The sequence below is a fragment of the Scardinius erythrophthalmus genome (genome assembly GCF_964197995.2).
Source record: "Scardinius erythrophthalmus genome assembly, chromosome: 15".
Classification (NCBI taxonomy): Eukaryota; Metazoa; Chordata; class Actinopteri; order Cypriniformes; family Leuciscidae; genus Scardinius; species Scardinius erythrophthalmus.
In genome coordinates, this window is record NC_138235.1 from 27,454,285 (window position 1) to 27,478,409 (window position 24,125).

A 24,125-nucleotide genomic window follows, 5' to 3' on the forward strand; every position below is an offset into this window, starting at 1 on the left:
GCAGACAGGAAGCGTAAATGATCTCGAGGTTCTCACCTCTCAGCGATGCTGCGGTGCGCCCGAGACACAGAAGTCTCAATGTCGATGGGATGATAACGCAAACCTCGCAACTCCAGTGTTTCATCAAGTGAACCAACCACAAACAGAGCATCGTGGCGATCTGGTGGATGATAAACCACAAGAAAAAGGTGTGAGACAGTGGACCAGCACTATATCCAACCATTTCTGAGAATGCATGTAAAGTTTTTTTGTGACATTTGGTTATGAATTTAGCTTCTTGGAATATCCAGTGTAATTATAATAAGTGAAAAACTTCCTGCTAAAACTTTTTTTTTTTTATGGAATTTCTTATATTTACAGTATATGTGTGAAAATTGTAAACTACTGTTCTACAAAGTTTAGTGTCAGTAAGACATTTTTAAAAGAAGTCTCTTATGCCTACCTACGCTGCATTTATTTGTTCAAAAATACAGTAAAAACAGTAATATTGTAAAATATTACAATTTAAAACTTATTTCAGTGATTTGAAGCTGAATTTTCAGCATCATTACTCCAGTCTTCAGTGTCACATGATCCTTCAGAATTCATTCTAATATGCTGATTTGTTGCTCAAGAAACATTTCTTATTATTATCAATGTTGAAAACAGTTGTGCTGCTTAATATTTTTGCGGATTCTTTGATGAAAAAGAACAATGGAAGCTTGTTTCCGCCACAGAATAAAACATTTTAAAATATAATTGCGACTTTATCTCACAATTGCGAGTTTACATCTTCTGGCTTTATTTCTCAGAATTGCAAGATATTAAGTCAGAATTGAGTGATATGAAGTCACAATTGCGTGTTATAAAGTCTGACTTTATAACACGCAAATGTGAATTTATATCTCACAATTCTGACATCTTTTCTCAGAATTGTGAGATATAAACTCGCAATTGCGAGTTATAAAGTCCAATTCTAAGGAAAAAAAGACTGACTTTTTTTCTCAGAATTGCAGTTTATATCTCACAATTCTGACTTACACGTAATTGCAACTTTATATCATGCAATTCTGACTATATATCTCCCAGTTGCGCGTTATAATTCAGAATTGCGAGATATAAACATGCGATTCTGAGAAAAGTAAGAATTGTGCATTTATTTCTTGCAATTGCAACTTTATATCATACAATTCTTTGAGATAAAAAGTCATAATTGTGAGAAAAAAAGTTGCAATTACCTATATTTTTTTTATTCTGTGCCAGAAACAAGCTTCCATAAAGATTTTACATTTATGCATTTGGCAGACGCTTTTATCCAAAGCGACTTACATTGCATTCAAGGTACATATTTTACATTTTGTCAGTTCTTGCTTTCCCTGGGAATCGAACCCAAGATCTTGGCGTTGCTAGCGCTCTACTGTTTGAGCTACAGGAAAGAACAGCATTTATTTGAAATAGAAATCTTTTGTGTCAATGTAAAAGTTTTTACTGTTAATTTTGACACTTTTGAATTTAATGCATCCTTGCTGAGTAAAAGTATTAATTTCTTTCAAATTTCTGACACCAAACTTTTAAATTGCTAGTTACGGACCTCCACTGGCATCCAGTAGCTCTGTCCTCCTGACAAATCCCAGATATCCGGTTCTGGCCCAAAGCGTTTCGGTCTCTCCAAAGCTCAGCCGTGTGTTGAAATGGTCGGCCTGCAGGCTCTCCTCACCATATATGGTATAGTAACCACTGGCATTGTGAGGGCTGTTTACCCAGATCTAGAAAAAAAGGCAAGAAAGTGATGAAGATGACAGCTGTCACACAGAGCATGATAAGAATATGGAGAAATTTCCTATATAGAGAAATGTACATCACTGAGACAAGTTGTATTTGTGCGTTTACTCCAATTAAATGTGTTTGGTCACCTCGCCTAGATGACAGTCCCCTAATGGTCCTCTTGTCTCTGGGTTCACAATGATTACTCTCACTCCAGGAAGCATCTGAGGTAAGGTAAAGAAAACAATACGGGATGACTGATATGTCTTATAACAACCATATAAGATAAACTAAAAATAAGCGGTGGGTAGTAACTGATTATGTAATAATTTTCTTGTAATTAGATTATATTACATTTTAAAATACTCATACACAGACTACAGTTACTTTTATTGATTGAATGATTACACATTCACACAATGGCAGTAAATTATTGATTCTCTGATGCCAGTTAAACATTTTTTTTTTCATGTTTGTTATTTTGATTTCAAAATTGTATATCTATTTTTTTCCACTTTAATATATATATATTTACTTTTCATCAACTCATGAACACCCTGAAGTTTGGGATCCTTCATGTTGTTGATGAAAATGGAATATATTTTCATTTTCTAATTTTATATATTATATTTTCAATTTTTTTAATATATATATATATATATAGAATATATTTTCTGATATGAATATGATACAATTCAATCCAATCTATGTGATAAACGAGTTAAAAGTCATCTAAAATTAATCAAAAAATAGAATACATTCCTTAAAATGTGTAAAATAATGTGTCATGTAATTTGTAATCAGTAACAGACTATAATTAGCAAGTAATCTACCCAGAACTGAAGATAAATTAGGACAGAACTAGAACTAGGATGGCCTTACAGTCCCAGACTCCATCAGTGGCAGACTCTGAGGAGCTCCTCTCTCCACCAGTCTCACTCTATGACAGAGAAAGAAGGACAACGTCACAATGCAAGCATGTACAGACTGTCTTCAAGTCATCACTGCCATCTCACACATACCTGTCATGACGGAGGGACTTCATGTCTACGTAGACAGTGGTCGGGTCTGGACCAGCAGTGCCCTGATGGAAGGAGACAGAAATCAAAATAAGGCTTTGCGTTTGTGTCATGACACAGTTGATGCAATATATTTATTGGCCCAACCTGTAGACAGATTGCCAAGTTGACTCTGGCGCCGAAAGCGGTGCTCACTGCGCGTGGAGACAGGCCCAGGTCTTTGAAGAGCTTGGAGAACGACTGCGTGAGTGCCAAACGAGGCCTCTCTTCGGCTATGACGACACAGCTCCTTACACACGATAGGTTCACACCGCGCGCCTGCACATACATCTCTCATCAGCTTTTATAGACACGTCCACACTTTATTTACCTTTACCATCCCTTTCTGTCTGTTGTCCTCAGTATTACAGGATTATTAACCCACATTTTTTAATTCTATCATTTACTCACCCTCGTGTCATTCCGAACCCCTATGATTTCTTTTTCTTTTTTTTCAACTTGCTGATTGTTCTATTCCATATGAATGATTTGTGTTTGAATCAAGAACTGGATCATTCCTTTTTGTAAGTGAATCATTCAGGCTGGTTTTGTGAGCTAGGTCGATCTTATTATTACTTATTATCGGTATCAGAAGACTTTTTAATAATTTTGGAGCTGAAAAGAATGGCCAGTATATTCTTAAATACTCCTTTTGTGTTCCACTGTAGTCATGCAGGTTCAGAATGACATGAGCATGTGACGCATACAGTTTCACAATATTGCGGTTTTTACTGTTACGCCTGAGTGACGCAAAATCCCCAGAAGGCGAGAGACAGCGGAAACAACACATGTGTGAGAGAAACACACACATGCACCGAAATACAGCCTAAGGCGTAACAATACTGCATTTATTTGAACAAAAATACATTATTGGTAAGCATTAGAGACTTTATTTTTTTTTTAAAGAAAAAAAGAAGAAAAAAAACACACCGACCCCAAACTTTTGAACAGTAGTGAATCTGTATCCTGCTGACTCACCTTTAGAGTTTCAGTCTGTGTGCCAAGGCCCTTGGTGCAGAGCTCCATTACTGAGTATGAACAGAAGGTGTCTCTGATCTTATACTGACTGAGCGTGCTCAGCCACAGGGGCAGAGACGTCTCCAGCTCCGAGGGAGGGATCAGGATTGACTGGTGACCTGAATAAACACTACACACAAAGATATAAGTTACAATGGGTATTCTATAAATTGCATGCATAGCATTGTGTCCTAACCAGGTGCAGACACCGCTTAACCTCGTGCAGACACCACTTAACCTCAGATTAACATGGAATAGATGTGATTTATTGAGTTACGTCTGGTTAAGTCAAAATCACAATACACTGTGTGAACTACCTTGACAGACACCACAGCACGAAGCCCAGGCCACAGTAGGGGTCCATGCAGATGGCAATTTGTCTGGAGGAGTACAGCTCACATTGCAGTTTGAGGGATCGACATAAAGCATTGACCGCTGCATGAGATATCTGAAAGAAACACATAACTGTTTAGGACCTGACCAGACAAAATTAAGAGAAAGATACTACACACTTGTTCTTGCCAAAAAAAAGAGGAAAAGAGACAAGTCTTGCCTTAACTCCGGTCAGCATGCCTGTGGTGGACACACTGAAGTCCAGGTAGGCCAACATTTCTGCAGTGGGCGGTTTATAGATGTGTGGAGGCCGTTTTCTGGGAAGATCATCTGAACACACAAGAGCAGTCAAGTCAGGGATACCGATCTTTCATCAATAAGCATAAAAGCCATTGGAATATTTTTTATTTCTGTACCCGTGTCTATGATATTTGGCCACGTCTTCACATTCACGCTGGCTGCCGCTTCTTTAGACCGCAAAGTCTTCATCAGGGTCTGAGTTGTGAGGATGCATGCTGCTTTGCTCACCTGATACAGACAACATTTCACAGATTTATATGCCTTGCTCTATCACAGATGTGGCCAACGTCAGTCCTGGATAGCCAAAGTCTGCAGAGTTTTGCTCCAACCCTAATCAGAGTTGGAGCAAAACTCTGCAGGACTGTGGCACTACATGACCGACGCTGACAACCCCTGCTCTATAAAATCATAAATAATGGATGGCATGTGCAAAATAAACAGACTCACATCAATGATCATTCGGACTGTGGGGAGAGTGGCAGCAAGATTCTGTGGGTGAGGAGGCCTGACGGTGACTGGAACACAGCCGGCATACAGACATCCATAAAAGGAGGCTATAAGATCTATGCCTGCAGGAAAGAAGAAAACATCTTTCTTGATAATATGTCATGTGGTATTTCATGCTGTTATTTCTGGGTCTTTAAAGGGACAGTCACGCCCCCAATAATGAATTGAAGAATGTTGATAACCAAACAGTTTCAGTTCCCATTGACTTCCATTGTTATTTTTTCATCCATACAATGGAAGTCAATGGAAAATTGAAACTGTTTGGTTACTAACATTCTTCAAAATATCTTTTGTGTTCAGCTGAGGAAAGGCAGTCGTAGAGGTTTGGAACGACATGAGGATGAGATAATTTTTGGGTGGACTATCCTTTTAAGGTGCTCGGAAATGCGTGTCAACTTCAGTGACCGCTGGATTAAAACAATAGATTTTCTATGTGGCCAACAGGAACTGAAGTTACCATATATTTTAATCATCTTTTGGAAAAAAAGAAAAAACACTTGAAAAATGCAAAATAACTGCATAGTATGTTCATATAAAAGATTCTGCCAAAATTCTACTAATCTGTGCATTAAAGTGTTCATTATAGCTGTATATTATCTGAGGTGAGGTCACATCTACTGTTGTTCTGTGAATTTTAGTTTTCATTAGGAATCTATTTGATCTAGAATTTTGTGTGAGGGCTAAAGATTTCCCTAGCAAGCTGGTCATGTGGATTCACTGTGTTTGAAACTCACTTCAGTCTGAGCAGTGCTTTATACATTGCAACACTACAGCCACAACTCTTTTTTTTTTTTTTGCCTGCAAAAAATTCACAGACATTTCCTAATGTGACAGCACTTTAACATGTTCTTTGAAAGCTGTGATGGATGTCATTACCGGGAGGATAAAGCAGAACTACGTTGTCTCCAGTGTTAATTCCTCCTCTTTCCAGCAAAGCTGCAGTGATCTTCTCTGCTTTTTTGTGCAGTTGAGAACATGTGGCTGAGCTCACTGCTACACCCTGCAGGCCAGAGAAAAAATAAGTCAGAACGGGCTGATGGTTTGACTACATAATCAGTTTGATGGGGGTTGTATATGCGTGTCACCTTTGCATTCAGCAGCATATAGAGAACATGATCAGGATCAGTCTGTGCTCTCCACTGCAGGGCTTCAGACAGGAACTGATGCTACAGAGCAGACGAGGACAGGTCAACTTATCCATATAAACCACAATAAGATCAAGAGTAATCTTAGTCTTTAACATAACAGGAAGACACAAATCAACTCATAGCATTTCAGCAAACAGCAATATTAAGCCAGCAAATAAAACAGGTGTAAGGTTTATAATATCAGGAGTAATTTGTCTGTCTTTAAACACACATAGCAGGACTCATGCAGGCAGCAGCAATAATGACCACACCATGCAGTAAAAGTGTGCCAACAGTTTCTGAAATGTAACGTTTATGTAATCTGAATTAAAGCCACATTTGTAGGACATAAAACACATTTTGAGATGCAAAAGTAGCAATTACAATGAATTAAGTCACAATTCTGCGATATTAAGTCAATTTAGTCTATTCTGACAAAAGGGTCCATTTTGCTTCCATTTTGAAGTAAAATCTAAATTCTTCAAAACACTTTATAAACTTTTTTTTTTGGTCCCTGTAAGGCCCTGAGGTGGCTGTTGTTGTTGGTAGCAATGGGGATTTAAAGCTCAGCACACACAAATAGCAGAGCGTTGCTGGCATTCAGCCTTACCATGTTAGTGGGCCACACACAGAGCTACAGCCCCCCACACGAGAGAGAAAGACAGACCAGAGCACAAGCTTAGAGGAGACGAGAAAAAACTCTTCATCTCCACTTCTCCTTAAACTATTTATGCTGAGTTAGAGTTAATGATATTATCATTTAAACCAGATATCAAGGTGCAATCCTGTGGTGTTTGCAAGTACCTAGAAACTGGAGGCTTAATGTTGCAAAATATTTATAACGTGTATTATAATACACTTAAAGATTGTATTACTCTATTATAGACTACTATAAGAGATAAGAGGCATACTGAAATCTTCATGTCCTTGGACATCACGCAGGGATGTCAATAGAGTTTACTAGGCAGTAGTCTAGTAATCTTTGGCTAACCTTTCTGGATTGTTCTTGGTCATCAATGAGCCTAAGATCTCTCCCACTAGCCTGTGCGATCCTCTTTCCTGCAACCAGGTTGCCCACCATGATGGAGGCCGGACCAACTCCCACTGTAAGACAAGCCAAGTTTATTTTTATAGCAAATTTCACACATAATAGCAATTTAAAATCCTTTGCAGATTCATAAGAACAGTGTGAGAAATATGAAAACATTAAAATAATAACATTATTATATATATATATATATAAAACATAAAAATGTTTAATGTTAATTAAAAATGAATTAAAACAAATAAAAGGTAAAGATAAAGTACATATTAATAAAACAACTAAGGATGTTCCTTTGAACTAATGGCGATTAACTTGATGCTTAAAGTTCATTCCCCTCATCAAATTCAGATAACTGATCACATTTCTGAGAAGTGTGACTTTTTCAGGATTTGATGTTTTTCAGTACCTGGCTGCTTTTGTCTGGGTTTTGGGAGGTTGGTCACACACGTATGAGGGCACATCAGAATGTTGCAAGGGTGCAGAGAACCCTCCAGGAAGTGCTGCTTGGTCTCGGACACGTGTATACCACCCAGAGGAGTTTTGGGTAACGTGTTTCCAGGCACCAGCGCCAAACAATACAATCCCACCTGGTGGATACTGTCTATTGCCTGTGGGAAAGCATGCAAGGACAGGAATTCATGACACCTATTACTGTGAAATAGAGGGTCAAAACCTATAATTGCAACATTGGATATTGTCAATTTGTTATTGTCTTCTGCCTCATTACATTAAGCCTGCTGGCTCAGGTCCATTCATTTCAATGACCTACTTCAGACTAAACTAAATCAGTTTTAAGTGAGGACAACAACTTGGTTGTTTGTGTATTACCTGTAGGACTCTACTCATCCACTGGAAACTGTCCTCTTCATTGGCATCAGGCCTCTGCTCTGCCACGACCACTATTCGCTCATCATAGAACACGGTGACAGAGAACACGGCAATCCTGCATATATACGACACACACTTTCAAAACCACATCACATTTACACCTGTAATTTGAATGTGTTTTTGTTTTTTCTTTTGCGTCATTCGTACCTCCCTCTGTAGACGGTTTTGACTGGCTCTACCGCCAGTGCTGTGGCCACCAGGTCATCTGCATTGTGTCTGCGACCACTGACTGCAAGCAGACCCTCAATCTTCCCCACCACAAACACCAAACTTCCCTGAGGGCACAGAGAAGAGTTCATTCAATAAAAGACAAAATACTGTGCTACAAATCTTAGTAGCTGCAAATACAAATAGGCTTTGTTCCATACTATATGTACACTACTGTTCAAAGGATTTTAAAATTTCTTGAATTGTTTATTTAATCTAGCCAGGGTTTCCCCATGCTGCCTTGCGCGCAGCACGATTTTATTCACACTGCTAGGCAGCCTGGACACCATGGACCAGATTTTCCCCTCAAAAAGGGAACCAATCACAGAACGGGGAGGGAGCAGCAAGACGATGACGACGTCAATGCGACACATCAAAGCAGTTTGTTTAGATCTATGGATCCAACATGGCATCAGACGCGAAGTTACCTTTCGATGCAGCCTTAGATAGTGTTCTAAGTAGTTTAGGACACAAGTTTATTTCGTCTTCTTCCTCGTCGAATTTCTGTCGCTCTACATACGTCATCTGGTATAATTGAAATGATTGGCTATGAGCTACGTACAGGAGCATTTGATAGACATTCGTTGCGCCCAATAAATGGCTCTGGGCATTCGTAAACCACGCCTCAAATACGAGAAAATTAACATGTGGTTCCGTTAACCAGGCTATATTTAATTCAGGATTTTTTTTTATACAGAAAGTTCAAAAGAACAGTATTTATCAAAAAAAACCCTCAAATATAGGGCTGTCAACATTAACGTGTTAAAGTATGCGATAAATTCAAAATCCTTAATCCTTAAAATCATTTAATATAAATATATAGAAAAACTAAACTACTACAGTATTACTTACCGGACCCACAAAGCCCAACAGTCCAGTGCGCGTGAAGGGAACGTCTCCTATAGGGGTACCACCTGAGTTTACAGGAATCACCTGTAAATAAGGTCAGTGAGAGATGTTTTGAGTAAATGTGTGTATTGCTTGCAGAATTATTTCTCTCCATGCACTTTTTCCGTACTTCAAAAGTGTTCTTGGTCACCCCGGGCAGGCCGTAGTACATGGTGCCTCCGGCACGCGAGTTCAACACTATCTCCCCGATCTCATCAGTCTTACAGAGCATGGGCGGCCCATCGGGCTTCACAATACACATCAGAGCTGTGGAGCAGAAAGACAAGACAGAAATGATTTCAAACACAATGTTTTTGAAATGTACTGAAATCTTGAAGTATTTAAATCTGTAATAATTAAATGAATTGAAAAAAAAACAAAATCCAACATTTAAGACACTTATGTGCCTATACAATCATTTATATTCATAAAATATTATAATATAGATTTTTATTAATATTCTCACTATATTGCATTGATACTGAAACATTTTAAACGATGCGTGGATGTGGTTTGGGTCGGGTTCATAAACATTGTATTTTGTGCATTATTTTTGTTCAGGCTACTAAAAGGATATAAATCAGATAAAGCAAAAATGTAAGTTTTTGCTGATTTAACATGCTAAACTAGTTGCTAATATCTAGTAGTTGTTTACAAGGTTTCGACGATTCACACCACACTCACATAATCTACAGTGAAATGTTCAAATGGAGTCTCACCTCCAGGCATGACATGTCCTACATCTTGCACGGTAAGGGCAGAGTTCTTATCCTCTGTGTTGACCCGAATCACCCCGTGACTGAGTCCTGCCATTGACAGGATGGCCCTGGCAGGGAGCGGAGCGCCTAGAGCACCAGGCCTAAACACAAAGAGTGACTGTAAAAGCATATCTATGGCAATTAATTATAGAAAGATGATGTGCACAGCTCTTAATACATGCAGGTACCTGCGGATGGCCACGGTCATGGCCTCAGGGGAGGAAGCACATGGGCAGATCATCTCAGGTTTCAGACCATGAGACTGAAACACGTTCAGGAAGGCATCACAAGATGACACAGACCCTAAGACAGAAATATGGATCATTTATTTGCACTTAAAGCCACTGAAACACAGAAATACAGCAATCTCTTTCCCCTAGCTTGTTTCCTTACAGGGATTGGCTCCATCAGCTACGATCAGCATGCGCAGGGAAGAAAGATTGGTGTCCTTCTGATCTCTGTGAGCCATCATAGCCCAGTGCAAATCTCTACATTTCACCAAGGCCATACGAGCTGTGTGTAAACATAAACATGAAAGAACTTTAAACACTGTACCACAGAACTGTTGATTCAGCATGATTGGCCATTGTCCAGATCACAATAACATTACTACATGCACAGATGTTGAGGATGCCTTTACCTTTGTGAACATGAACTCTCTGCACCCAGGACAGTGGACAAGCCTTCATGACAGAGTAAGGCACACTTATAGTGTGGATCCTGTTCATGACACTCTGTAAGAATGCACAAACATGCGGAAGTTAAAAAAAACGGCGACCATGTAGCAACAAGTCTGTGAAACTGAAAAGAATGCACAGAACAGAAATTTTCAGAGGAATCGCACTCACCGTTAGGACTCCATGCCAAAGGCCTGAGTCTTTCTTGAAATCCAGGACATTAACCAGTGTTTCTCCTAAGAAAGAGCACAGAAAACATTTTTATAATGTCAGAATATTTCTTAATCAAGAACTATATATTATGGGTGTTATGTTATGAAAAAAAAAAACATGTATTAAAAAACATAAGAGGTATTAAAATTGTATTGTTGTTGTTATAATTTCAGTGTTGTTATTGTTAAACTATTAAAAATCATTTTTGGCAATTGAAATAAAACTGAAATATAAATTTAGACGGAAACAATTAAAAATTAGAAACGTTGTCTTGGCAACTAACTGAAATACATAAGTTTAAGTTAAAATTGACTAAAATTACTTAAATAAATTAAAAGAAAGCTAAATAAAAATATTAAAAACAAATGACAAAAGCAAATAACAAAATTACTAAACCTAAAACAAAAATTAAAAAGAAAAGTGAAAATATAAAAAAGTAAGAAAATTCTAAATGTAAATAAATAATAATACATAATATAATAATACATATACTAGTAAAATGACATCTACCACTAAAAAAATAATACTATAATAACACTGATGGTAAATATTAAATCATTTTAGACTTAAATTGATAAACTGAGACACGCCAGTAAACAGGCCAACAAAAATTTCAACGTTCACAAGGATTTTATAGAGAATCAAATGGGAAAAAATAACATGGAAAGCAAGTCATCTCCAAATTACTATTGAGAAAAATTATCTAATTAGTATACATCTAATGAAATAATCTAACTAAGCACTGGCTATAAATTAATTAATCTCACTGCTTAATTCTGGGGCTGCTCAGTGTTGTTCTGTTGCAGTAACAGGAATACTTCAACGCATTTGTTCTACAGTAATAGTGTAGCACTCACCTTCACAGTAATTACAGGCCTGTGTTAGAGCCTGACAGTGTGTCAGCATGGAGATTTTCGACACAGCCACTCCCATCACCGTACCCTCCTTCGAGGCCTTGTACTGAGAACACACACACATCACACACATATCACACACACATCAGAGACTGAAAGGATTCTTTCTCACCTAAACACCCACACTCACCTCTATGTAAGCAGTGTCAGTGTTTGCAGTAGGTATGTGCGGCTGCCAGTCCTTGGAGGGTTTGGTAAGATACTTGGTATCAGTGACCACCCATTTGAGTCGAGGCCATCCTGTAAAAAAAAACAGGTTAAACTGCCATTCTGCAGCCTCAAAAGAGAAGTTTATGATTAATGTGAGGAAGCAGGGTGATAAGAAAAGCAACAGGGAACTAACCTTTAAATTGCTGTATTTCTCCATTCGGGGTCTTTGGAAGTCCTTTTAGACAAATCTCACTAGTGAGAGCAAGTCCCACACCACAACTGCCCAACAGGAAGCCTATCTGCTGACTTCCTGCATCCTAAAAATCACACAAACAACTGTAAACATTTCAACAAGCTAATGTCATGTTTTAGGGGTTTTGATCCTCTCTCATACCTTCCGAGATAAAGGCACCTCTATCGGGACAGGAATGACCTCAGCGAGAAGGCACCCATAAAAGGCCACCCAGAACATCCCAGGGTCACTGTTGGGATAAACTAATGCCACCTAAAGGGAGAAATATTGAGAATCAGAAATAGCCTTGAGCTGAGAACAGTGTGCGATTGCAGTGTGCCAAGCACTGTGTTGAAATCTTACTCGATCTCCAGGCTTCAGAACTGGTTCGTTTTTGGTGCCTAGTTTGTTTAACAGCGTGTACGCCAACTTCAGACTGCGACTCCACAGTTTACCTAGAGGGACCAAGGGGTGACAGGAGCTTATTAAAGACCAAATATATTAAAAGAAATCTTCAAAATGTTCTACTACTATGTTGCACTGAAAAAATAATAGCATATGGGTTTGGAATGACATCAGGGTGAGTAATTAATTGCACAATTTGTATTTCTGGGTAAACTATCCCATTAAAACATTGGAAAACTGCTTGTCCCAATCCGAACAGTGTGACATCTCACCATAGGTGAGGGTGTAGAGTGGTTTGCCAGTCATGTCCAAGACAGTGAGAGCTGGGCTCTTGGCCTGTGTGGCTCCCCAACGTGCCAGTGACGCCTGCAGAGCTGGAGGCCAGTTACTGACCACCCCTAACGGCTCCCCCTTTACTGGAATAATCTGTCGGCCCTCTGGCCTGGGTGTGTTGGGATCTGGCTGTGGAACTGCAAGTGGAGAGGACGGTTATAGAGGGGTTTAAAATCTAATGCCACATCAAAAATCTAATTTAATCAAGAAATATTATGACGTAAAATGAAGAAGAAATATTTATTATTCTGCACCAATTCTAGGACACTAATAAGGTAAATCTATGACACGTGACTCTTTGTAAAGATGGTATGTGGTATTTTCAAATCACACTGGAGAAAAAGATAATCAGTTTTCACACACACACGTGAAGTTCATGCAGCTTGACATGGCTGTCATCATTAAAGCAAAAGGAGGACAGATTGAATACTAAGACATTCTGAAATTCGTGTTAATTTTAAAATTGATTTTCACTCAAATTGCTATTATAATTTGTAACAAAAATGTTGCATTAAATTAGAAAATAATTTAGAAGCTAAATTGAAGCTTTATTATATTATATATGATGAAATATATGTCCCAATAAATGGCATCAAGAAATAGCATCACACCTTCCACAATTTCTTCAGAGTCATCCAGGAAGAACTCGCTGAGAGGAGGCCGCTTGGGTCTCTTCAATGTGTTGAGCAGCTGCTGTATTTTGGTGGAGACACGACTGTGTGCTGGAACACCTGTTGACAGAGATATTCTCATTCACCTGTTCAGATTACGGAAAAATTAGCTGGTCAATGGACACCATATGGAACAGACAGAGCCAAAGCAAATATGGAGGATTCAATAAGGAAGAGGTTCTGTCACAACATAGAAGTCAACAACAAACTGGAATAACACACAGAATCATACAGGATCAATTAGGGAGGACAAAACCACTGGGTGTCACTACACTGCACTAAACACCCATCCACCCCTACCTTTTCCTACAGTCAGATGGCATCACGACAAAGGAGGAAGAAAAACATTAAAATGTTAGCAGAAACGCATGACAACTACTTTCATTTATGATCGCTCTAAAAAAAGACATGGAGAGGAAATGATTTCTGTTGCTTATTTGGGAAGTGAATAAACAAGTGCTAAACCAAATGACACTCTGAACCAGCTGCTGGAAGTGAAAAAGCCATTCAAATCAATGAAAAAATTTACATTTTCTCATTATATTTACATATATATATTGCATTATATAATTTTATGATTACTGGATTTTTTTTTTTTTTTTTGGCCTGGAAACAACACATCTCAAAATTCCAGGTTTTCCCATGTCCGTGGGCCTCTTAAATTCCAATTGTTATGCAAAATGTGGCAACCTCCATTACATTTTTAAAGGCTAGTGGACGCTAGCTAGACAAAGTTAAGGTTAACATTAGTTAATATGCAATGTAGTAGCAAGGGTTATTTTATGAAAAAATACACAAAAGAGGAAATACAAATAAGTTTAATTACATTATCAGCAATGCCTCAGTAAATTAACAAATTATTAATCTTGTTAAAAGTGTAACTAAAAGTTTTAAGTTTTTCTTTTATATATTACTTCTATTATTTTTATTTTTATTTTATTTTTGCTTGTACAACATTTGCAAATGTTTTAACTATGGAAATTCAACTCTGACCTACTGTAGATCGGTGGTTCTCAGCCAAGGTGCCACATTTAAATGAATACATCATTATTAAAATAGCTTTAAATTAAATTACATAAAATGGATAAAAAAAAAAAGTGTTTCCCCACAGTAACTATTTTCATTGAAGGACATACAGTTCTTAACTTATGGAATCACAAAATGTGTCATGTTATTAAATGTAATATATCAATACACAGTTTCTGCTTGGTAAATAACAGCAGAAATAACAAACATATCTTGGTATATTGGCATAATGGTGGGCCTTTGAGTTGAGAACCAATTGGTTTGGTTTAAGGTCCCTGCATGTATGAGCTGTGTGAGATGTTGTTTGTACCGCCGGCAGTTTCCATCATGCTGGAGCGGCTCTGGACGCGGCTTATGCCCTTCACTACGATGTTGGGTGGCAGGTCCGCTCTGGAGTTCCTGTCCTGAGGCACTGTGGATGTGACGTCAGGAGGAATGCTGCTGCTCTCTGAAGTGAAGACACATGACAGCACAGTGATTCATCTGGTGAACCCATGCACATGCTCAATATGAAACTGAACAAACAGGTTTGAAAAGTCAATATCCACACTGACTGGTTTGGATTTTCATTGCTTTGTTTTGCCCTGACCAGTTCATTGGAAGTTAAATTGTGCTTGCGTAAGTGTCAGACCTATAAAACTGAGGCTCTTTTGTGTGTGTATCAGTGGTTGTCTATGATTCAGCACCTGAACATGTATTTACGTGTGACTCATTATCTTGCAGTACCTATGCGGGTGTGTGCCAGCACATCTGCGAGCATGCTGGTCTGGCCCTGGCTGTGGTTGTGAGTTTTGCCGTCTCCATGAGAGAGCGTGGAGGAGGCAGAGGAGGAGGTGGAGGAGCCCTGGACAGAGCGGTTGATCCAATACTCGGGACTCTGGAGATTCTGAGCCAGCATTGCACTGATTGCAGCCTGACGCCTGCGCAGGGAGCCCTCGTCCTCTGATGCCGATGATGTATCTGTGGCCACACACATATAACAACAGTTAAAGCAGCTATTTATGCACAGAAATAACCTTTTAAAAATGCTTACAGATAAAGGCCACAAAAGACAGACACAAATAAATGATGAATCTGATATGATGTATTAGCAGTTATTATACAAAAATTATAATTTTATACTGAAATTGTGGTTATAGTACAAAAAATATTTGGCAAACATGTTAGTATGTAATAGAAAAGATTGAATTTATCCAACATTTGCTTCAAATATCATCCTGACCTATATGGGAAATTAATATAAAATGAATATATTCTTAGAATATCACTAGAGAATATATGATACGGGGCTCTGAAATGGTTCAAGGAACAAAAACAAAACAAAATTTTAACAGGAACAAACAAAAATGAAAATGAAATCAAGTTTAAACATTCTGAACAGAAACACTTATTTGAAATTAACATTAACCGGTTAATAAAGTTATTTTAGCACTCTTCTGTTTAATATTTTAATTTGGTAGTTAATATTTTAATTTGGTAGTCAACCAATCAAATTCAAAGAGTACAGCCTATGCAAATGTGACGACGCATTCAAAGTGAGAAACGCCTGCGCTCAGTTGTCAAGTCATCCTATGTAAGTCACCAAACCATGGCAGGTTATATCCAGCAGTGTTTTGAAACCAGCGAAAATAGCAGGTTAGTGCAAAAATTTGCTACTATTTAGGAAATATAAAAAATATAGTAGTGTTTTTTAAATAATTAAACACCCTATTGTCAAAGTTAGTTTTGTGGCTTTATGTATGGTCAGACATTTTTCCAAAATCAAGCTCACATGGAGTTACGAGAATTTTCACCAGCGAAAGTCTGAGATTTGTCCATCATTAGAACGGTCGCATCTGAGGCAGTAAGTGCATCATATTAAGTTATTAACTTGCAGGTTACAAACGTTATTGTATAAACGTATAAACGTTACTGCTCAGTTTTTACTAGGTTCGTTTCCATTACAGATTTGCGCAAAACTTTTGAGATTGTTTCTAAATGTTGACAAAAAACTTTTGCGAAATGACTGTGTTTCCATTAACCGATGTTATGCGACTAAAACTTTATTTTTTCCTCTCGCGAGAAGTCATTCCTAAAATCATGGCAACGGATGTTGGTAGGTTTATGTATCCCAGGCACACTAGCCATTATTATTAATAGAAAGAGACGTACGCGTTATCCAATCATTAATGACAAGGAAAGACCCTTATACTTGAGAGCGGCACATATGAGGTGTTTCTAGGTGTTTCTCCCTCATATCTGCTTCGAGGTCTTGATTGTAGCATTTCTTTGAGGTTTAGAATCCAGTATTCCTGTAATTCTTTTGTCTTTTATGAATTTAATAAAGAACTCTGTCTTGTATTCTGTCCAAACATACCGCGTCATCTACGCCAGGTGACCTGTAAATGCGCTAAAACTGTTTCCATAGCAGTTTGCCTGAAAAACCACCTCATGCGAGCGTAAAAACGTTTTGGGGATAAATGGGAGTTTTTGCAAAATTGACGTCTTCCCATTGGGCGTATTTTCAATTCGCAATTTCAATTTGCGCAATTTGAAGGGTAATGGAAACGCGGCTACTGTTGTTTAATATATTTGTCAAAAAGCTTGTGTTATAAAAGACGAAGTGTTACGCACATGCTGTATTGGCTATATGACTAGTCGGCAAATACCAGACTAAGACACTCCTCTTGGCTCCTCAAATACATAAAACATTAGCCTTTACACACATCATGTTTTGAATAAAGAAATTGTAGTACTTATTTAAAGAACCAGTTTTTTTATTTACCCTTGCACTGCAAACAAGCAGAGGTCAAACACGGTCTCCAAAATGTGCTGAGGCGGGTGGAGTTTCTGTATGAGGTTTTGCCAAGTTTGAGGATCCAAGGATCCAAGGTTAAGTAACAAGCTCTTCAGTTCAAGCTCTGATATAAAGTATAGGCAAAATATATATACAGTATATTTTAAATAAAGTTATTAACCGGTATTTTTTCTAATCAAACCGTTTTCGGAACGAATATGCAGTTTCTGCCCGATAATTACATATTTTTTAAGCCCTGTTAAGATATTTTTATAATTTTCTTAAATGAAGGCCAGGGTGTGCGCTAAAGGTTCGGGTGTGCCTGTATTTTCCGAGACCCTGATGGTCAGTGAGATCTGGACAGAAGGAGAGGCAGAAGGCTTGTGGGCGATGCAGGACCTACCGGGAGGAGTGCAGTTTTCCGCAGGAGACTGGACGAAGGCTGAGCGACGCTTAGTGGGCATGGGAAGGGCCATTTTCTCCTCTTTATGCCTGGCCAGAGCAGCCTGCACAGCCTCTGTGTGGATATCTAGCAGACGGACACAAAGAACGATGAGAAGAAAAGAGAATGAAGAGTACAGAAAGACAAACGAAGAGAATAACAATTACACAACAGCACATGACAAGAGGCAGATGAGACATCCAACAATGTCACCAAACAGTGACTGACTCATGTAGAGACAGAGAATTGTCTCTATGTGGTGACAAACACATTACAGAGCAGTGTGTTCACATTTAGGCGTTCAGTTGCACTATGTAAATGCCGTAACTACACAATCAGGGGAGAAAAAGCATCTTTCTCCACTGATGACCTTTCCTAAATAGCTGCTTATACTGACAATACATTAATTTATTTTTTACAACCAATATATACATGACAAAATGGTTAAGCAGCACAAAATGTTTTCAAAATGTATAAAAAGGATTGTTTCTTGAGTAGCAAATTAGCATATTAGAATGATTTCTATAAAATATATATTTAAAGAAAATAAGCAGTGCATTTAAATTATAATAATATTTCACAATATTCTTTCAATAATCATTCTTATCGATCCCAAATTTTAAATAGTAATGTATAAATGGCAAACAAATTTTCATTACCTGATCGGTAGCGGTCATCCCGCGTTCCTCCGCTGCGGTGAGCTCGGTGTTGCCGTGGGGCAGCAATGGGGATGGCGTTAGGGCTAGAAGCAGGGTCTGAAGGATGGCCCGGGGTCAACTTGATACTCACGTCCATATCTATAAAGATCACAGCTCATAAATAAACTCATGTACACAGACAACATCAACAGAAAGTGCAAAGTCTCTGGTCTGTCTCCAAATGCATATTATATAGACACATATTAAAGGAATAATCCGCCCAAAAATGAAGTGCATTATAAGTCTTCTGAAACCATACAATACTTTGTTTGAGGAATAGGCTGGATGAAAACTTAAACGGGACCTATTATGCCCTTTTTCACAAGATGTAAAATAAGTCTCTGATGTCCCCAGAATGTGTATGTGAAGTTTAAGCTCAAAATACCCGACAGATCATTTTTTACAGCATGTTTAAAATTGTCACTTTTTGGGGCTCAGAAAACATGGCGTTTTAGTGTGTGCCCTTTAAATGCAAATGAGCTGCTGCTGCACGGCACAGGGGGCGGAGCCTCATGAGCTCGCGCTCAGTGTCAGAACAATCTCATCTCACAGAATGATGATAATATCAAAACAAAAACTCTCAGTAACGGTGTTTATTCAGAGAATCAGTGAGTCAGAGAATATATACTGTATGGAGAAGGAACAGGTATGTATAGTTTAGTTTAATTACGGTTATAACGTATGTGTCATTGCTTGTATCCACTATTAAGCCTGCTGTAGAGGACCCCGTCCGAATGATGGCCAAAAATAAACTGATGAGTTTAATAAAAGATTATTGTACATCACACAAAAGATGAAGCGTCAGTTTTACTCCAGAAAATCACCGTAAGAGCTGAGTAAACACAGTATAAGAAGTGCGCAAGTACATAAACGAATTTCGGTAGAGTTGAGGGAGCATTTTCTTCGAAAACAAAATTAATCCACCTCGTCTTCAGCGGCTGGCTCAGATTTCAGGAGTAAATAGAGAGAGCTATGTAGATTAATACATCCAGCCACACAACACCTACATTCTCATCAGTGCAGCAATGGTGGATGTGTACAACTCGCTGTGAACTCGATCAGGGCGGGTCTATGTTAAAACCGCAGTGCCTGTCAACATTCGTGGACGGGGCCTGTGGCTGTTGTGACATCACACCAGCCCCATGGCTCCAAACAGGTCGTTGGGAGACACCGTTTATAATTTATGGGGATTAAAAAAAAAAGTGGATTTTTAGGGTGGTTGTGTACACACACTGCCCACACACATTTATGTCCAAACACCATGCAAAAGTGAATTTTGCATAATAGGTCCCCTTTAAGTCAATATTTACTTGAGCCGATTTCTTAATAATATGGTTCTTTTCCACAGAAGAGATCGTTTAATAAAGGGTTTAAAACAACATGGAGGAGAGTAAATGACAGAGACTTAATGTTTGGGCAAACTAACCCCTTAAATGTATTTGGTATAACATGTTTATGTTATATATGAAGAGTTCAGATGCAAAAGCCTCTAAGTGCCATCTGAAATTTTCTTCTAGAATGATCATTTTTATCAAGCTCGTATATTTAAGTTCAGGAATTTCACTTAAATGGCAATGAAAATTACCTATTAATTGTCATTTAAGTGAAATTATTGGACTTAAATATACGAGCTTGATAAAAATGATAATTCTAGAAGAAAATTTCAGATGGCACTTAGAGGCTTTTGCATCTGAACTCTTCATATACAGTTTGAGGAAGCGTCAACCTCAGAAACACAGAGACAGGGCAGAAGCGGACAGCAGGAGGTGAACTTTAACTTCAAAGCACTGAAATGGCACCTTTGAAGACAAAATGGCACATTTGATCGGGGGTTTCAAATAAGAACATATCTATGCAACAAATGTGTCTTAGACATATCTCCCTATATCTGAAGGTCAGACCTATTGTGTAAACGTGTCCCTGCAATCCAGTATGTAATAGCTCGTAACTATGGAACAAGGAAGTCAGTTTAGAGGTCACTAAACTGTCAAAATCCACCAATATAGTGAACTCACCTGTTTCAGTTCCTCTTTCACGACTGGCAGGGGGCTGCTGCTTACTGGAAGCCTATATGTATGTGTGTGTATGTGTGTGTGTGGACATTAATAGGCCGGAAAGAGCCTGAGAAGAGCAATGTTTGTGTGTTGACTGATGATTGAATTACTCAAAGTTTCCAGATAAGAAGGTGGTTTACCAATGGTCGCAAAACTATTTCAAGTGTATTTTATTTTTTAAAGTGCGTTCTCAAAATGAAGAGGCAGACGACTCCAGCAGGTAGAGTTCTACTTATCACCACTAGAATGCAGCATGGAGCCGAACAATTGCAAATAAAAGAGAAAAAACAAAACAAATCTCTTCATTTATGGCTCTAGTGCAACGTAATTAACGCAGTGTGACAGATGTCACACCTCTACATCATATTCTTCAGCAGGATTTGGTTTCCAGAAAATTAAACACAGCAGTAACATGAAAACAAACTATAGAGAATCATTTATTTGACTCAGATCAGTGTGACGATGGCATTGTGTGGCATGCAAAACAAAAGAAGAATCAGAGAGGAGGTGGAAAATTAGCAGACAGGAAGTCTATGTGGGGAGTCTTACTTTGGGTCTGTGGTACGAACGGGGCCAGAAGTTTAGCTCGCTTCTTTTCATAGCCTTTCCGGGTGATGTCACCTGTAAGAGCACAAAACACAAGATGACACAAATATATAAATATATATTTGACATGTGATGGGACCACACGTCTACTTCCACAAACTGAGCTTATCTGTCTGTGTGACGTCTCTGTGGTTAACACACAATACGCACAATAAGTTTCTCTCTGCGCATTTCATAATTAGTGATTAAAGCTAGAGAGAAACTTCACAACTATTTCTCATATTTATGGTTAACTTCGTCTTTCTTTAGTGAAACACAAAAAGAGAACTGTGAAATGAAGGGGCCAAGCTGCAAAATAGCAAAATAGCACCATAAAAGAAACATTTAATTTTTTGTTTTTAATTTCCGTTTAATTTTAACCATAATACAACATATGACTATTGACTATACGCAATATTATACATGACAACTCGTTATTCACTTATCTTTCTCTCATATCTCATTTGTACTTTTCAAATCAAACTTGTTGCCTCATGATTGATCACACAACATGTAATCATCCATGATGAAGGTGCCATATTTGAATGGATGTGGACAGCATGTCCTTCAGTCTCTTCCTCGCATAAAGCCACCAGCTTCAGAAGACCTAAAATATAAATATATTGACTTCTTTTCGAAACCTTTATGGTGCTTTTGAGTCATTTTAGAGCTTGACAGCCCAGATCCCCATTCACTTTCAAGGTAAACAGTGGCCAGTACATTCTCAACATTTCTCCTTGTGTGTCCCACAGATGAAAGGAAGCCATAAGGTTTTAAATAACATGAGAGTGAGTAAATACTTACACAATGTTCATTTGTGGGCTAACAGTTCCATAAAATTTAAGAAAACCAAACAGAACAAGCAAAAAACAGAAGGATGGCCATGTGAGTCAATCACATGGATCCACCTCCATCCTGTTCAATTTTTCGTTTCTCTTAAAGCAGTTTTTGCCAAGCCTACTACCATTACTGTTGTGGATTATGTCCGCCGTTAGCACTTCCTAAAAGCCAAACAAAACACCCCTCTCTCACTCGTACTCACACTCACACATGTCTCCTCTAATCTGTGACAAACAAGTAGCTCCTAAACTCCAGTGACACACAGCTGGATGAGGATCACACCTCGTGGCCTGCAGAGAGTTTGAGGCAACATACATTACACAGCCAAATTTGAGTAGAGCAAAACAAAACTAGGAGTGACGGATCTGCTGACGACCGACACTTTTCCATAGGATATAACCAGTCTCCTGGTTCTTTTCTAAACCAGATCTGGTCTGTCTAGGAGACAGCTGTCAGCTTCAGGTGATAAGATTACACACAATGGTGTTTATACTGAAAAATCAACATGCAACATGTCAGCATGAACTCTGCAGAGAAAGAAGTGAAAAGGAGGCAGGTCAGAGGGGCCAAGTGGGCCAGTTCTACTATAAGAGAAAAAAAGAAAAAGCAAGCAGAAGAGAGAGAGAGAGAGAGAGAGAGAGAGAGAGAGAGAGAGAGAGAGAGAGAGAGAGAGAGAGAGAGAGAGAGAGAGAGAGAGAGAGAGAGAGAGAGAGAGAGAGAGAGAGAGAGAGAGAGAGAGAGAGAGAGAGAGAGAGAGAGAGAGAGAGAGAGAGAGAGAGAGAGAGAGAGAGAGAGAGAGAGAGAGAGAGAGAGAGAGAGAGAGATGCCACTTCTGTGGGGACGGGCCGCGCTGAGTGCAGACTTCATGCCTGGTTACTCTCTCTCTGCTTAAGAATGTGGCCTAGAAACACAACAGTCTTTTCCTGCCCACTCTGTTCAGTGTGTGACAGCTCATACACACACACAAAACACAATACCTTATTTAAAACCTCTTAAAGCAGAACAAACTTTATCAACATGAGTTCAAATTGATTTGTTTATTGTAACATTTTCTGAAAAATGTTTTTGTAGCTCATGGTTGCCAAATTGCCATTACTATGGTGTTCTAGGTAGATGCTAGGGTGTTGCTATAGTGTCAGTTGGGTGTTCTGGAGAGTTACCAGGGTGTTGCTATGATGTTCTAGGTTGTTGCCAGGGCTGTACTATATGGTAGCTATGGTGTTAAAAGGGTACTCTGGACAGCTGCCAGGACATTGCTAATATGTTCTAGGTAGTTGCCAGGGCATTGCTTTGTGGTTTCTTGCAATAGTGTAAATCTGGTGTTCTGGACTGTTACCAGGGCGTTGCTGTGGTGTTCTAGGTAGTTGTTAAGCTGTTCTAAGGAGTTGCCATGACGTTGCTATTAGGTTGCAATAGTGCCAATACGGTATTCTGGAGAGTTTCCAGGGCGTTGCTAAGGTGTTCTAAGTAGCTGCCAGGGCATTGGTATGTGAATGCTGTGGTGCTTAAATTAAAGGGATAGTTCATAGAAAAATTTTAATCCGGTCATCATTTACTCACCGTCATGTTGTTCCAAACCTCTCGGACTTTCTTTCTTCCATGGAACACAACAGAAGATATTTTGAAGAACAATTTTTTTTCCATACGATGCAAGGGAATGGGGTCCAAAACATTTTTTAAATATATTTGGTGTTCCACAAAAGAATGAAAGTCATACTGGTTTGGAACAACATGACAGTGAGCGTTTACAACACAAACAACGCAGGGCGGTTTACAGGCCAAAAGTTTCATACTTAGGTTTAGGAATTTGATCAAATACAAATCCAATCAAATTACAGCAACAATAATAGGGACACTTGTCTTAGCAGACATCATTAATAAATAGCTCAGCTAACAACACTGCGCACACACACACACACACGTGTGAGAGCGTAAAGCTGCTTTTTGCATGCGGGCAGCGTGCTGGGCATATGGAGGAATGGCTGACTGGAGTCTCATTGTGTGTGTGGGTGATGTGGGAGACTGATGTAATGCTGGGAGGGCAGCTGGGTCACGCACACACACAGAGCAGGGTCTGTACTCACACAACAACAGGTCTGCACAAACTGGCAGTGCCACTCCAGCACTGAGGGAGCTTTGTGCCCACTCGCTCTGCTCTAAAGAGCTATTCTTTCCCTCCCTTTCTCACTTCCTTTCATCTGTGTGTCTACACGTACCTGTCTATTTAAGGATTGCGGA

General features: G+C 38.8%; 1 protein-coding gene across 1 annotated transcript in view; it reads right to left on the reverse strand.

Annotated features, from left to right (window-relative positions):
- The window catches only part of dip2ba (disco-interacting protein 2 homolog Ba), a 57,271-nt gene that overhangs the window by 1,884 nt on the left and 31,262 nt on the right, over positions 1-24,125 (reverse strand). The window contains exons 2-37 of the mRNA XM_081386233.1: positions 21,012-21,083; positions 18,370-18,507; positions 17,672-17,797; positions 15,219-15,452; positions 14,803-14,940; positions 13,407-13,526; positions 12,735-12,932; positions 12,421-12,512; positions 12,220-12,330; positions 12,019-12,142; positions 11,806-11,915; positions 11,619-11,721; positions 10,720-10,784; positions 10,512-10,605; positions 10,265-10,384; positions 10,060-10,174; positions 9,833-9,972; positions 9,244-9,380; positions 9,078-9,158; positions 8,166-8,293; positions 7,959-8,073; positions 7,537-7,738; positions 7,077-7,189; positions 6,044-6,124; positions 5,835-5,958; positions 4,899-5,020; positions 4,568-4,679; positions 4,372-4,481; positions 4,136-4,266; positions 3,780-3,948; positions 2,910-3,080; positions 2,766-2,827; positions 2,626-2,683; positions 1,893-1,967; positions 1,571-1,745; positions 37-160 (exon numbers count right to left, since the gene is read on the reverse strand). Coding sequence (XP_081242359.1) covers positions 37-160; positions 1,571-1,745; positions 1,893-1,967; positions 2,626-2,683; positions 2,766-2,827; positions 2,910-3,080; positions 3,780-3,948; positions 4,136-4,266; positions 4,372-4,481; positions 4,568-4,679; positions 4,899-5,020; positions 5,835-5,958; positions 6,044-6,124; positions 7,077-7,189; positions 7,537-7,738; positions 7,959-8,073; positions 8,166-8,293; positions 9,078-9,158; positions 9,244-9,380; positions 9,833-9,972; positions 10,060-10,174; positions 10,265-10,384; positions 10,512-10,605; positions 10,720-10,784; positions 11,619-11,721; positions 11,806-11,915; positions 12,019-12,142; positions 12,220-12,330; positions 12,421-12,512; positions 12,735-12,932; positions 13,407-13,526; positions 14,803-14,940; positions 15,219-15,452; positions 17,672-17,797; positions 18,370-18,507; positions 21,012-21,083 — 4,390 coding nt within the window. The remainder of the gene's footprint in view (positions 1-36; positions 161-1,570; positions 1,746-1,892; positions 1,968-2,625; positions 2,684-2,765; positions 2,828-2,909; positions 3,081-3,779; positions 3,949-4,135; positions 4,267-4,371; positions 4,482-4,567; positions 4,680-4,898; positions 5,021-5,834; positions 5,959-6,043; positions 6,125-7,076; positions 7,190-7,536; positions 7,739-7,958; positions 8,074-8,165; positions 8,294-9,077; positions 9,159-9,243; positions 9,381-9,832; positions 9,973-10,059; positions 10,175-10,264; positions 10,385-10,511; positions 10,606-10,719; positions 10,785-11,618; positions 11,722-11,805; positions 11,916-12,018; positions 12,143-12,219; positions 12,331-12,420; positions 12,513-12,734; positions 12,933-13,406; positions 13,527-14,802; positions 14,941-15,218; positions 15,453-17,671; positions 17,798-18,369; positions 18,508-21,011; positions 21,084-24,125) is intronic.